Raw genomic sequence first — 13,403 nt, forward strand, 5'->3', positions numbered from 1 at the left:
GGTGGAGGTGCCCGCAGAGGAAGATGGCACCTGGGATGCTGGCTAACCACCAGAGCGGCAGGAGAGCGATGCCAGGTGGGGACAGTGGATCTCTGACTGCAGGCGCTGGTGCCGGGAAGAGGCAGGCGGGTGGTGAGGAAGCTTCGGCCGAGTGCGAGGTGTGGGGTTAGCTGGGGCACACCCAGATGCACCTGAGGGAAGGGGGTGGCGGCAAAGGGACCCAAGTAGCTTCGTGAAGTAATGGCGAGCAAAGGGCCGAGCTTGAGGGTCTTGGAGGGGGGGAGAAGGTGGGGGGGGGGGCAGGGGGGTGGCGTGAGGAGGGGGTTCGGTGGCTCCGGCGTCGGTCGCGACTGGGAGGTGGGTGGCAGTGGTGGGACGATGGCCACCCCAGGGCGAGTCGCTGCCGCAGTTAGGGGCTGTGAGGGCAGCGGACCGCCGTGGGGTGGGCGCCTGGGGCTGAAGGAGCCGGTGGGGCCGTTGGTGGCGGGGGGGGGGGGGGGGGCAGCCGCTGTCGGCGCTGACCCGCCCTAGGCTGAGGCGCCGCCATTTCCCCCTCAGGCAGCGCCGCGCGCAGCCGAGGGGGAGGTGGGGGGGGGGGGGGGGGGCCGCGCCCTTTGGCAAGCAGCGCGGGGCGGGGAGTGCGCATGCGCAGGCCCGGAAGGGCGGGGACACCCGCCTCCCCGCCCCGCCCCACCGCCCTCCCGCGGCCCGTACAGTAGGTGGAGTCACGCGGGTGGGGGGTCACATGACCGGGGCCCTTTACAGTAGGAGCCCAATATGGCAGCAGCGGCGGCGGGTGGAGGGGTCGTCGCGCTCGGGGCTCTCCGCGCCTAGGGTCGCCGCCGCCCGCTCCGCCATCCCCCTCCCCGCGCCCTTCTCCGCCTCCCCTCCCGGGCGGACGGACCCCCCCCCCAGGGTACCTCGGAGTCAGCTGCGCCCCGCCGCGTCCGACATGAGGGAGAAGGGCCGCAGGAAGAAGGGCAGGACCTGGGCAGAGGCCGCCCGGACGGTACGGGGGGCCCGCGGGAGGGTCGCTGGGGCGGGTCCGAGGCCTCCGGGGCCGTGGGGGCTCCTTCCCGCGGGGGCTCCTTCCCCGCTCGGAGCCTGGTGCGGCCGGCAGCCCCGGTGGCGGTGGTCGGTGTAGCCTCGGCCTTCGGCGGCGAGCGGGGCCGCCGGGACAGCCCGGTGAGGGGCGGAGGGGCGCATGGTCTGTGCTTCTCTCTGCCCGCAACTCTGTTCCAGCGCCGTGCGCTGGCATAGGCGGATCGATTTTTTTAATTATTTTGACCCGTTCTCTAGTTGTTTGAACGATTTTAGGTATGAGTTTATATGGGAAGCTTTGCGGGGGAGGGATTACCTCCATATTTGCAAAATGCTGTGATTAACGAGGAGGTAAATAATACTAGCAAACATGTGACGTGTACAATGTGTTTTTTTTTTTCACTATTCCCAGTGTATCGGTGTCTTTTATCCAGCAGAACGTGTTGCAGGAGGAGCCACTGAACTGCCTCAGGTCAGGCAGTAAGCTGTGAATGCTAAAAGGAGGATTTTTATCTTCTAACTTCCCAGTCTGACAGTCTTTATTACCAATGGTGGACTTGGCGGTGTTAGGTTTACAGTTGGACACGATTTTAAAGGTCCTTCCCAACCCAATTGGTTCCATGATTTTATACTCTTTTCAGGATGGACCTACTGTAGTTTCTGTCTGGGGCAGGCACGTTAGAGGGTGGATAAAAGAAAAGGGATGTTGAGTAGTGGGACAAGTGTAAGAGAGAGGAAACTAAACGAGTGCAACTTGCAGGAGCTGAACAGAAGAGTTGAATTGTGAAAGTACAGCACATGCTTCTGAGATATCTGTATTTGCAGTGCAGACCCAAATCTGTTTAATGGAGAGGGGGAGGAGTTTGGATTTTATCATAACCATTCTGAAAGAGGTATCTGTTAAAACAAGACTTGCAAAGTCTGGCTAGGAAGCAAATGTAAATAGGCATCTGCGGCTGAGGCTTGCAAGCACTGTTTTAATACATATTAATTTATTTGGACCTTGTACTTACAGTTTGAAAGGCATCAAAATAGCTGCTCTTCTTTCAGGAGATACGATGCAGTTAACTATTTTAAGAATATAAGACTCTATCCCTCAGGTGAACACTTTGGTACTTCTATGTATATGTTTCTGTGTATCTTCTTTTAACAGTTTGTTTAGAAAAAATACTGGCAGTATCTCCAGTGTAGGGTGTAAGCGGGACCAGAATTTTTCAGGCTGTGCACTGCTGCTCATCCACTGATCCCTTCCAGAATCCACTTAAAGGCTAAAACATGTATTTGGAAAAGCTGCACTGAAAACTATCAAAACTGAAGATTACACGTTACCTTGGGTCGCATACCTAGATTCATGGCAGAGGCAGCCAAAACTAGGAGAAGATGAGTGAATGTCTGCCAAAACCTCAGTTTTGGCAAATGTTCCTATTTGTGTATTCACCAGGAATGTTAAAATATTCTGGTCAAACTCCAACTCCAACCTTCAAACAGTTTCCCTGCGTTTTTGGTTTGAAACAATGTCTTTTGATTCTTGCCCTAGCTTGTGTGCTCGTATTGGCTTCACAGCTGCCAGTGGTTGAAGTTTGTAGGATATATTATAAAGCCGCGTTAAGAAATGCGGCAGCTCCCGGGTACCCTGTTCTTCTGCCCCTGAAAGGTAACATGAAGTTTTCCTCAAACTTGAGAAACCTTCCATTTTGTCTTCAGCATAGTGTTGCACCTCTGTGCTCTTTTGCAGAGTTAGTTCACTCGCTGTGGGGGGAGCGAGCCCTTCTAGTCAGCGTGGAGCTGCAGGGGAAGGGGCTTGGGCTGGCGGGTTTAGAGGCTTTAGACCTGCTTGTCCTGGCAGACTGCCCAGTGATGGTCCCTGCACACCAGTGTGAGGTCATCACAGCTGATGGCAATTCTGTCCCCCCTCTGCCTCCTCACTCCCTCTTGTCACCTCACTGCTGGTGCTTGTAGGTGGTTCAGGGAGCTAAACCAGCAAAACCCCATCATCATTATTATGGTGCTGAGCTGGCTTCATGCCAGTTCAGTCTTCCTAACCAGGTATTTGGGATTAGGTGTCCTCCAGTGCAAGGGAGAGGATGGGAATGTGGGGAAGTGAGAGCGTCAAGGTAATGTCTGCTTGAAATAGCTTAACCTGTTGAAGCAGTTCAGTGTTAGCTGGAAACAAGGTGGTAAGCGACAGAAGCGTGGTGTTTTTGTCTGATAGAAGGACCTGGGGTAGGTATATGGGTAACGTGGGTTCAGTGGGACTCAAGCTGTGCTTGCTCTTAGGTGTATAGGACTAGTAATTGGAGCAGAGTTACAGTGTGAAGTAAGGAAAGGGTGCCCCGTGCGGGCAGTGTGTTCAGGGAGGAAGTTACTGTTGATAAACAACCTTTTTCTTATTTCCTGGCTCCTTCAGTAGTTTGCAGCTGCAGATGACTGTTAACTTGTGACTTTTCTTGGGACAATGGCTGGGTGTCCCTGCAGAGAGGGACCAGAGCACAGCCGAATGCTCTGTGCATCATCTTGCTGCCGTCCTCTGCACAGCTGTGTGATGGAGCTCGGCGGCGAACGGGCTGTTGTGGGGTGTTAGTGGCCGGTTTAGATCCAGACAAGAAGTCCTGTTGTTGGACAGAAGCCACAAACAAGCTGTCTCTGTGCTTTGTTTGCGTGGAGGAAAGTGCATGCTGTCATGTGCCAAGTTTGAAGAAATTTGGTGTTTGTTTTTCTTGGGAAAGTCCCTGTGTGTGACCTGACAAAGCAGTTTTCTGCTGTATGGCCTCCAAGCACCAAGGCATAGGGGCCGTGCAGATGTGGGCTGGAGGTGATCTCCATAAATGCTCCTTGGCCAGGTCACCTGGGAACACAAATGCAGTTTTTATGCTACCTGTTTGTGAGAGGGAGCTGCTGCAGCCGTGTTTTTTCCTGCCTGCTGATTTCCTGTTGGGTCACACTGACTTTGTTAGCTTTGGAGGGTGGAAATCCAGTGTGAGAATGCCCTGGGGAAAGCAGACAGAACCTAAACACGTTGCGGTGGGCATCTCTGAAGGTGTAGATGTCCAAGTATGAGTCCTGCTGTGATGCTGGCAGTTACTGTGCAGCTCTTGTGCTGTGAACTCAGCTTCTCTCTTGCTCTCGGGGTTTGTTTGCATCACTTGTGTCAACTGAAGAATTAAAATGAAAAGACGTGCCATCTCTGAAACTGATAGCGCAGAACATACGATCTGATCTGGTGATGGCGGGCCCGTCTGCTGTGTCAAACAGAAGATAATGTTGTTAGGTCAAAAGGTGAAGTCAAGTAGAAGGCTTATTTGTTGGGGAAACAAATGGCATGCTTTTGGAAGTTGACTTTATTAAGACTGTCCTTTTTGTTAAGGTGCAGTTTTCTGGAGGGAGATGAAGTGAGGGATCTGAGGGATGCTGTTTTCCTCTGCTTTCTGTTAAAGATGTATGCAGAAGAGAGGGGGGAAGGATCCAAACTGTAGAAGTTTCCCACTTGTTTACAAATACTTGAGTCCATTTCTCTCCTGCCTATACAAAGCTGAATTTCTGCAGAGGCTCCAAGACTGCTGTGAAAATATGCAAAAATTCAAGGGATTCTGTAAAACATCAGTTTGAGGGTCTGATCAGCCAAGTAGACAATGCTGCTATTTTTTTACTACTACATATTTCATGTGCCCAGCTACAGCTTTTCAGGGTATAGGTTGGCAGAGCTGTATTGGTTGTGCCTGCAGGTTGTTTTTTGAGAGCAGTACTTGGTTTAACTGGCTACAGAATGTATGTGATGTCTGAGATGGGCTTTTTCATTTCACCAGTCCTTCAGAGGTCTGACAGCGCAATTGGAAAAAATCTGGAGGATGATTTGGAGCACAGCAGGCCCTTCCTGGTGAATCTGGGAACTGGCTTTTCACTTTTCAGCGAGGTATTGAACCAGGTAGCACTGTAGAAAGTTAAATGATTAATCAAGGCTTGTGAAATGGGTGATAGTTGAAGCTGGTAAGGCTTCTTGCATTTTTTATTTTTTGTAGAAGGTCGTTCGTTGCTGTGTGTTAGGTTTTTTGGTGGTGGTGTTTTTTCTTGTTTGGTTTTGTTGCTGTTTTGTGGTTTGTTTGTTTTTTTTTTTTAATCCCCTAAGTGTTGTCACATACCTCCTGTTCTCAGCTTGTGCCCAGGTATAAGACCTGTTTCCACTGAGAACAAGAAGTGGGGGGCTAAGGCAGGTCTGAGTGCTTTTGTGGAGGTTTCTGCGGGACAGGTGTGGTGCCGTTGGTAGCCACGGCTCTGGTGACCAAGCCATTGTACAGGGTCCTTCTGCCATGCGATATATCTATGTGTCTGCTAGCCAGGAAAATACCTTGGCAGTGTTTCTAGAGAAACAGACTCGTGGCTGCACAAGACTGAACAGAAGTTGGCACAAACTTTGTCATGTGTAAATAGAGAACTGCAGTTTTCTTCTCTACTTACTCATACTCATCTTTTATTGACCACAGCACTTGAATATATTTTTTCTGCATTTTTTCAAGGGTGGGTTTTTTTTTTTTGAAGGACTTAAATGTAAAGTCAGCAATTGCTCTGCAAATGCGAGCTTTGTGTTGGCCCAGCGTGGGTTGTATCCTCGGATATCAGCTCTTCTGGATGGTAGAACTTCTTGTGAACTGAAAGTTGCTTTAAACTCATCTTGGGAATCTGTAAGAGACAAATGGAGGCTTAAAAAATTGGTTCTGATATGGAAATAGAACTTGGAAAGGATGAGGTGGAAGAGTAATCCACTTTAATTGCTGTAGCAAACCGGCAGACTGCAGAATCCGTCCTTCTTCCAATCGCAATAATCCATTTATTTGCCTGCCATTTTAAAAGCTAACTTCCAACTCATAGCCTGTGTTCCTGCTAGGAACTTTAACCTCTTAAAGGCGTCAAAATCCCTGTGAGTTACTGCACATACCTGCTGCTTCGGATGTGCAGGAGTGCTTGCCCTGGCTGCAGTTGAGTAAGCTTGTTTGCCAGTTGTGTAGCTGATCTATGGGGCTGATAATAAATTTAACACCACCTTAGCACAGCATTGCATTATTGGCAGTACAATTTTTTTTATAAGATACCTGAGGGGGCTGGCTCTTGCCTTGAGGATAGTGGAGTCTGTCTGTCCCAAAGCATCAGTTGGAATCAATGCACTTGGAAAACCTGGAGTGTTCTGTCCCGCCTGCAAAGCAGGGTGGAGGCAGATGTGCAAGCCCCCAGCCTGGCAGCCCAGCACAAAAGAGGAAGCGGAGAGCAGCGGTGCCAGGCGGGGAATCCCCGCCAGCTGCGCAGCATCGCAGCCCTGCCCGTGAGTGCCTCTTGCAGCAAGCCCGGAGACAGAGGTTTGGGCAACTGTTCACCTTGTTCTGTGTTCCAGTTGAGAAATTCAGTGCTACTGAAGGATCTCAAACATGTTTTCTTTATTTCTAGTCTTATTTAAAATGATAAATGCAGTTTAAGTATTAATTTTAATGCAGAGCTTAGATATCACAGACTGGTTTGGGTGGGAAGGGACCTTATAGCCCCCCCAGTGCCCCCCCCTGCCCCGGGCAGGGCCCCCTTCCCCCAGCCCAGGGGGCTCCCAGCCCTGTCCAACCTGGCCTTGAACCCTTCCAGGGAGGGGGCAGCCACAGCTGCTCTGGGCACCCTGGGCCAGCACCTCACCCCCCGCACAGGGAACAATTTCTGCCTTAGATCTCACCTAAATCTGCCCTCTTTCAATTTAAAATTGTTACACCTGGTCCTATTAAGTTTGAAGCTATTACTCCGTGTCCTGTATACTTTTGCTTGGTCTCTCCCCTATCTTAGCACGGAAGGATTTTTAGAGGTGTCATGCAGACTTCCTTGAGTGAGCTTGCCTCCACAGCTGCAAGAGCTTTGAAATGGCTTTTCTGCAAAAGTTGTGTTCTCCTTTCAGAACAGCTGAGAAGTGTAGATGTGCAAGTGTTTTCTTGAACATTTTTTGCTAGAATGTTTGAGAACAAAAGCCAATTTTATTTCCCCGGATATGGTCTTTGCAGCATCTGCAGAAGGTGGTTTAAATGAACCTAACCACTGTGTAGTAAGCAGCACATTGTCTAGTGCCCTGAAGGAATGGAAGAATCATCTTTTACTAAAATGTAGTTGGATTCTGGGTATCGTGCAAGCTACTTCTATAAAAAGAGGGAAATTCACATACTTTGTGCTTAAAATGTGTGCTCTTCCCAGTCTGTGTGTTTGTTCGTATTTAGTGAGTAGCACAGGGTGATAACATCATCACCCTGTGTGGCGAGGAGTCGCCGCTATTGGTGCTGCGTCTGCTGCAGGGTTTTGCATGGGGCTAGCTCTGGCTTGACCCCCAGGGCTGAACTTTTGCTACTGCCTGGCCCAAACTGGCTGTGCTCTGCACTGAAAGGTGCTCCTCTGCCTTCACCCAAAGAGAATCCGTTGTCGTCTTCAGTAGCTGCTCTGGAAAGTGAGTTGAAGCACGGTGTGGGGAGGCAATTGAGAGCCAGCATCGTGAGCGCTCTCCTGAACAGAATTAAAGCTATAATGTAGACATCACCGGTGGGTGTTAGTGCCCAAATACTCCAGTGCTAAATGAAGATTATCCTGTGGCTTTTTGGCTCAATTCTGCATGTGCATCTGTTGCCAACAATGTATGTTAAAACACACCAGAAGCAGCTGCTTGTTATCTGGTTTTTTTGTTTTTTTTTTTTTTTTTTTTCTGTTAATGTTAGGGTTTTTTTGCTTATGTGGTTAGCTTAAACTGTTTGGAGGAGCAAAAATAGAGGGCCAAGAACAGCCAATACATTCAGTCTAATTCTTCCCATGTCTCAAACATCTTTGCTGTAATCAGCTGTGGGGTCTTCTCACAGGTCTGATCTGAATTCATGTCCCGGATGAGGCAGCTTCAATAGGACATACTGAAAATACTTTCACTGTTATTGTATGGCCTTTTCAATAAAATGTGAGAAATGGGATAATCATGCCTATCGTTTATGTTCTGCAGATGCTATGAAACTCTGCTTTACGGAGAGGTATAGCAGTATTACCGTTGCAGAGTTGAACAGTGATGAAAATTTGGAGGGTTAAACATGCAAACTTATCATTTCATAGCTGTGGCAGTAAGATTATACTTTTTTTTTTTTTTTTTCTTAAAGAAAAAGCCTCAAATGATGCAGCATTCACTCTGTTTCAGTGCAGAAGCCAACGGTTGGCAAGTGCTGTTCTGCCAGCCTCGTGTTCAGAGAGCGCGGGAGGAGATGTAAGCTGTGGAACTTGCTTTTGAAGGATGTTGTGGATGCTAAAGACTTGCATGGACTGGTGGAAATATCTTGCAGGTTACTAAATACCTGGAAACTCCTCTTGTTTTGGAAGTCCTGAGCAGCGTGGGGAATGGGAGAGCAGCGTCCTGGGACACTGGGATGCTAGATAGTTGCACAGAAGGTCCATCATGGCCCCATATGGATTGGTCTTTAAGTATTTCATTCAGCTTCAGGCTTGGTTTCCTGCTTTTCATTGTAAACAAAAGATTTTCCTGGTGTGCTGAAGGAACTGGCTAATGTGATTGCAAGTTGATTCTTTATTGTTGCGTAAGGGGCTGTGGTGACTGGGGAAAGCTCCTCTTGAGTGGAAGAGGGGAAATGTCACACTCTTCTTCAAAAGGGTGAGGAGGAGGATGTGGGGAAATAGGCCTGGTCCTCCATATCTGTGTCTTTGGGAAGGTATGGAACAAATTCTCCTGGAAGCTGCTTTCCTGTGCATGTAGGAGCGTGAGTTTTTTTTTTTGGGGGGGGACAGCCAGTGTGGATTTACCAAAGGTAAGCTGTTGCTGACCAAGGTGACTCTGAGATGGCTGGCTCTGTGGAGGAGGGCAGAGCAGGGGACGGTGGTTTTTACCTTGCCTTTAACATGGCTTTTGGTGCGACTGGTCCCATAGCCTGCTCACCAGCAAGCTGGTGACACCAACTGGATCAGCAGGTGACAAGGTCAAGGCTAAGCTGACCGGACAGCCGGGCGCCAGGGTCTGCAGAGGCCCACTGGCTACGGCGTGTCAGGGTCGGGTTTTGGTGCTGAGGGTGATCCTGAGCTGATGCTTTGCGTCGGCGTTGGGGTGTGCACCAAAGGTTCCCACTGTGGTGGCCAGAACCCCGAGGGGTGGGTCGTCAGCGCCTGGTGACTTGGCGCTCTGTCTGAGGGCGGCCAAGTGTATTGTCCTTCCTCTGCTTTTACAACAAACCAGCTAGGCAGCATGTCTGGTGTTGCCAGGTGTGGCTTGGATGGCTGTTCTCCTGCAGAAGTATTTCTGTGTTGTCTGTTGGAGCCACAGTGTCAAGTGTTCAAATGTTTATAATGTGGCAGTGACTTTATCACATTCCCTTGCAGGGGAAATGACAGCCCCGCTAAGACAACTGGTTTGGAGCTGGGTATCTTTTAGATACTGAAATGTAATCTAATTTTGTAATAGCTAAGTGTTGACTCTTAGAAAGAATACACTTCTGTGATTATAAATGTGCGTGATAAACTTCCTGATTGTTCCCAAACTAGTATGAATTTATTTGCTGGGTTGAAACTAGGCATATACCTATAGACTCTGCAGCTTCAGGGAGCGTGCATGAAATTATTCAACCAGATGGGTTATGTACTTACATGAGTTTGGTTTAAATTAAAAGAATTTGCCTTTCCCCCCACCTTCACTGCAGTGTGTGTGCGCATATATATATATAAAAAAAAATTCAGTAGTAACAGGATTAGGGTCTCCTTGCCAACTCTCTGGTAGGCTCAGTATGCTTTTATCTTCAGGTAAACTGAACTGAAAGAACCTGAGAGCATAAGTGCTCAGTCAAACAACGGGCAGCAGCTGTACCTGCCTGTAGTGCTTTGATGTGAGCATAAATTTTGCCTTGCCTATGGACAATATTTTGATTGTATGTGGTTCTACTGTAGCTCCATATAAGAACATCTGAAGAAATCCTTGGTTAAATGCATTTTTGTTCACTCTAGGCCAAACTGATGTGACCGCTGGTTACTTCCAACCAGGAAGACCTACTGGTGTCACTGCAGTGATGCAACTTCGGGGCAGGAACTGAACTTGTGAACTTCTCTATTTGGGGCAGGTTATAACTTTATTTTCAAGAGCAGAAAATACTGCAATGCCACTGCTGGTAACTGTATGTTCTAAAACTGTTCTCAGTGGCTTTATAGATATCAGATGCTGTCTTTCCTTCTAATAACTATACTGGCTCTGCTGGAGCCTGAGTGCACTTGTGTTTTACTGGATTCTGAATTCAAAGTTGATTTGATAAGCTCACTTCATAAAAATGTCCCTATTGTTTTTCTGGCAAGTCATGCAATTTGTGTTCTGCTGGGAAGAATTTTCTTCCCTGCTTTCCATGTGGGGAAATTTGATTTTGCTCTTAAACCTCCTACAAGACGCTGCAATAAACATCTCTTATGGCTTGCAGTTTTGCTGTTCAAAAGCTTTTTCTGAGCTCAGCCTACACTCGGTCCCAATACAGCATCCCCCCTGAGATCAACAAAACCCATTTCCTCCTCTTTTCCCCGGTGCTTTCTGGCACGCGATGCACAAATGGAGCACGTTGGGGGATTTGTGGCTGCTGAAAAGCTGCGGTAGGCTGGCGTTCCTGGCAGTGGTGGCTTGTGCAATCTGAAAAGACTTTAGCAAGTAAACGGTCAGAAATACTTGCAGGGCACTGACTGGACCGATCCTGTTTCCCTGTGGCAGGCGGTGGATGCTTCAGCAGAATCATGTTGGAAAATGACGGTCACTTCAGTAAAGAGCACTTTAAACACGAAGATTTTAGCAAACCTGGCAGATGCTGCTTCAGATGGATGGAGTCTGTGTGCTGTAGCTGGGAGCACAAGCTGGCCTTGTGCACTGTCTGTCCAGTAGAATACTGGGTCCCTGTACATCTCCGAGGGCTTTGTTCCAGCTGCCACCTGGGACATCAGCTCTCCAGCCTGATTCTTGAGCTGCACTTGTTCCAAGCCCGCCTGGATTTGGGCCTTGCCACAACTCTGTTTTACAACTCCTTCCAGTAATTTCTGCGGAAATAATTCACAGAGCACCGTGGAGGGTTGACAATGGCTAATCGCTGTTGCCTTGAGAGCCCGCAGGCTTTTAAGCAGGATTCCTCCATAGTCAGCTCCAGTCAAGCACTTAGTGCAAATACTTTGAAAGGCACCACAGCTGGTATTATGTCCGCTTTGGTTGCCATTGTTTAACTTGCATCTGTCTTCAGCATTTCTTCCTCCTTAACGACCTACCGTGGGACTGAGTGTTGAGAGGGGCTCCTGTAGCAGTCCTTCTTTAAAAGTATGTTCAGTATAAATGTAGTTGGGCTTTCTCCTATACAGTCTTATTAAATATCAGTGTACTTCTGGAAATACTGAATTTGAAGTTCAACTTTATGTAATGTGGACATAGCTATTCTGGTGGCAGAGGATCAGCAAGTAACCTCCCAGGCACTTTGTCATGGAAATTCAGTGGCACAATCTTTGCCCTCTCCCAAGTGTGCCCGTTGGTATGTCAGCCAGAATTGATTCGGCTCTCCTTAACCCCCACTGAAGGCTAGATCTCATCCTTACCTCCATGAAGAAGTCAGTGTTTGAAAAAGTCAATGTGTTGTGCTATCATCACTTAAATTGTCTTTCAGCAGCTCGTGGGCAGGAAAACATGAAACACTTCTGGCACAGGATGTATGAATGACTGTCTGCCGTTAGAATGGTAAGGTTTAAAGGCTTCAACCAAGACTAAAGTCTTGCTGAGCTAGATAATCTGTTTTAAAGTATTAACACTTTAAAAAAGTCTGCTTTTCTCTCATGTAAAATCTTTAAAAGGCAGCTACAGGTCTGCAGGGTCTCTTTGCTCACCTCCTTGCAGCTGTTTCCATCTGAACTTGCAGATCTCAGGTCTTGTTGGAAGGTTGAGCACCAGAGCTGTTCAGAAAATGGCAAAGAAAACTGTCTGATAGCAGCATTGCTGTTGCAATAACGGGTTTATCCTTAATCAGGAAGATTTTCATTCATGCCTGAACTTGGATGTTTTTTCTTCCACTAAATATCTGTTTTGGTAAGGCAGCTGAAGTAAACACCTGCGTCTTTTGTATTTGACCTCCTTGCTTTGGGACATACGATGCAGTAAACCTGAAAACCGTGCAAGAAGGCACAGGTAGAGCCCTGGTTGCTATCAGTGGCTGTCTTAAATCTTGGAGTGCCACCTGAAACACGCTTAAAATGTTGTTTTTCCTTAAGCTGAAAGTATTTGCAGGGCCTTACCTTACTTTTGCTGGAGGCTTTCAGCTCTTTGCTGTGCAAATACAAATTCTGGAAAAAAAAAAAAATGTTATTTTTTCTGACAAAGCTTTTGAGCTGTAGGTAAGCACTTAGCTCCAGTAACAAACTGGTTTTATTTATGTGATTCTCTACAAATAGTGTACTTCCCTTAACCAGGCAGCTAAAGTACTTCATATGCCTTTTATTTTGATGTTTCAGGCCACTTAAGCTTCCTGTCTATCTTTGACCTAATGTCTCTTCTAGAGCTGTATAGAGCTAAATGTGTTCCAGTTTTAAAAGGAAAGAATGAGCGTTAAGGTTTCCTCTCTGCTCTAGGGGAAGGAATGTGGAAAAACAATATCCTCCAAAAGAGCTGCCCTGCTGCAAGTTACCTACCTGTGTCTTCCATGGTTACTTGAAGGCGAAGTCCAAAGGCTCCAGTGAGCCCTGATTTTCAGGGTCATCTGTTTATCTTATTCTGTGGCTGTTTGAAAAGCTGGAGCTGTGGTGAGACAGTTACTGTCTTCTGCTCCGTCTGCATGGAAGTGAGCGATGGCCCCTTGTCTTCTGCTCCTCCTCCTGCCTTCTGTCCCCGCGGACTTCCCTCCCTCGACCTTTGCAGTGAACTCCTGTGAGATACTGGTGTCTTGCATGAAATTTTCTTATCCCTCTGTTCTTTTCGCCAAGAAATGTACCTTTTTTTTTTATTTCCCCATGTAACTGGAGGAGTATCATGGCGCCTTGCAGTCCAAATAATGCCTTGTAGTTGTCTGGTTTTGTGCTGCTGCTGCCCTAAAGCACAGGTAGACCTGAAAAGGGAACATGGGGTCCTGGGTGGTCTGAGTTTTGCACCAAGTGTGTGTGTGTGGAGTTAAGATTGTGGAAGATTTGGTTTGTGCCAGCACATGTGGCGAGCATCAGTGTTTATATGCCACTCGTACAGGAATGCAGAAGAATGGAAAGGTGGGAGAAGTACAGTTTTTTGGTATAAAACGTACCACTTCATTTGGAAGCTTTTCACTAGTGACTTATAAGCTATGAACATAGTGTTTTTATCAGAACTGGGTGTAATTGAACTGGGA

At 47.9% G+C, this 13,403-nt stretch overlaps 1 protein-coding gene across 3 annotated transcripts in view; it reads left to right on the plus strand.

The window, feature by feature from the left end:
- The first annotated feature begins 755 nt into the window (after window positions 1-755).
- Window positions 756-13,403, plus strand: part of ASXL2 (ASXL transcriptional regulator 2) — a 127,568-nt gene continuing 114,920 nt past the window's right edge. For 2 of the 3 annotated variants that reach the window (XM_042803474.1, XM_042803475.1), the window contains exon 1: window positions 756-1,009. In XM_042803474.1, coding sequence (XP_042659408.1) covers window positions 953-1,009 — 57 coding nt within the window. In that variant the 5' untranslated portion in view covers window positions 756-952. The remainder of the gene's footprint in view (window positions 1,010-13,403) is intronic. The other variant, XM_042803470.1, reaches the window with a different exon arrangement.

This window comes from Tyto alba, unplaced genomic scaffold (assembly GCF_018691265.1).
Source record: "Tyto alba isolate M040663 unplaced genomic scaffold, T.alba_DEE_v4.0 Super-Scaffold_40, whole genome shotgun sequence".
NCBI lineage: Eukaryota > Metazoa > Chordata > Aves > Strigiformes > Tytonidae > Tyto > Tyto alba.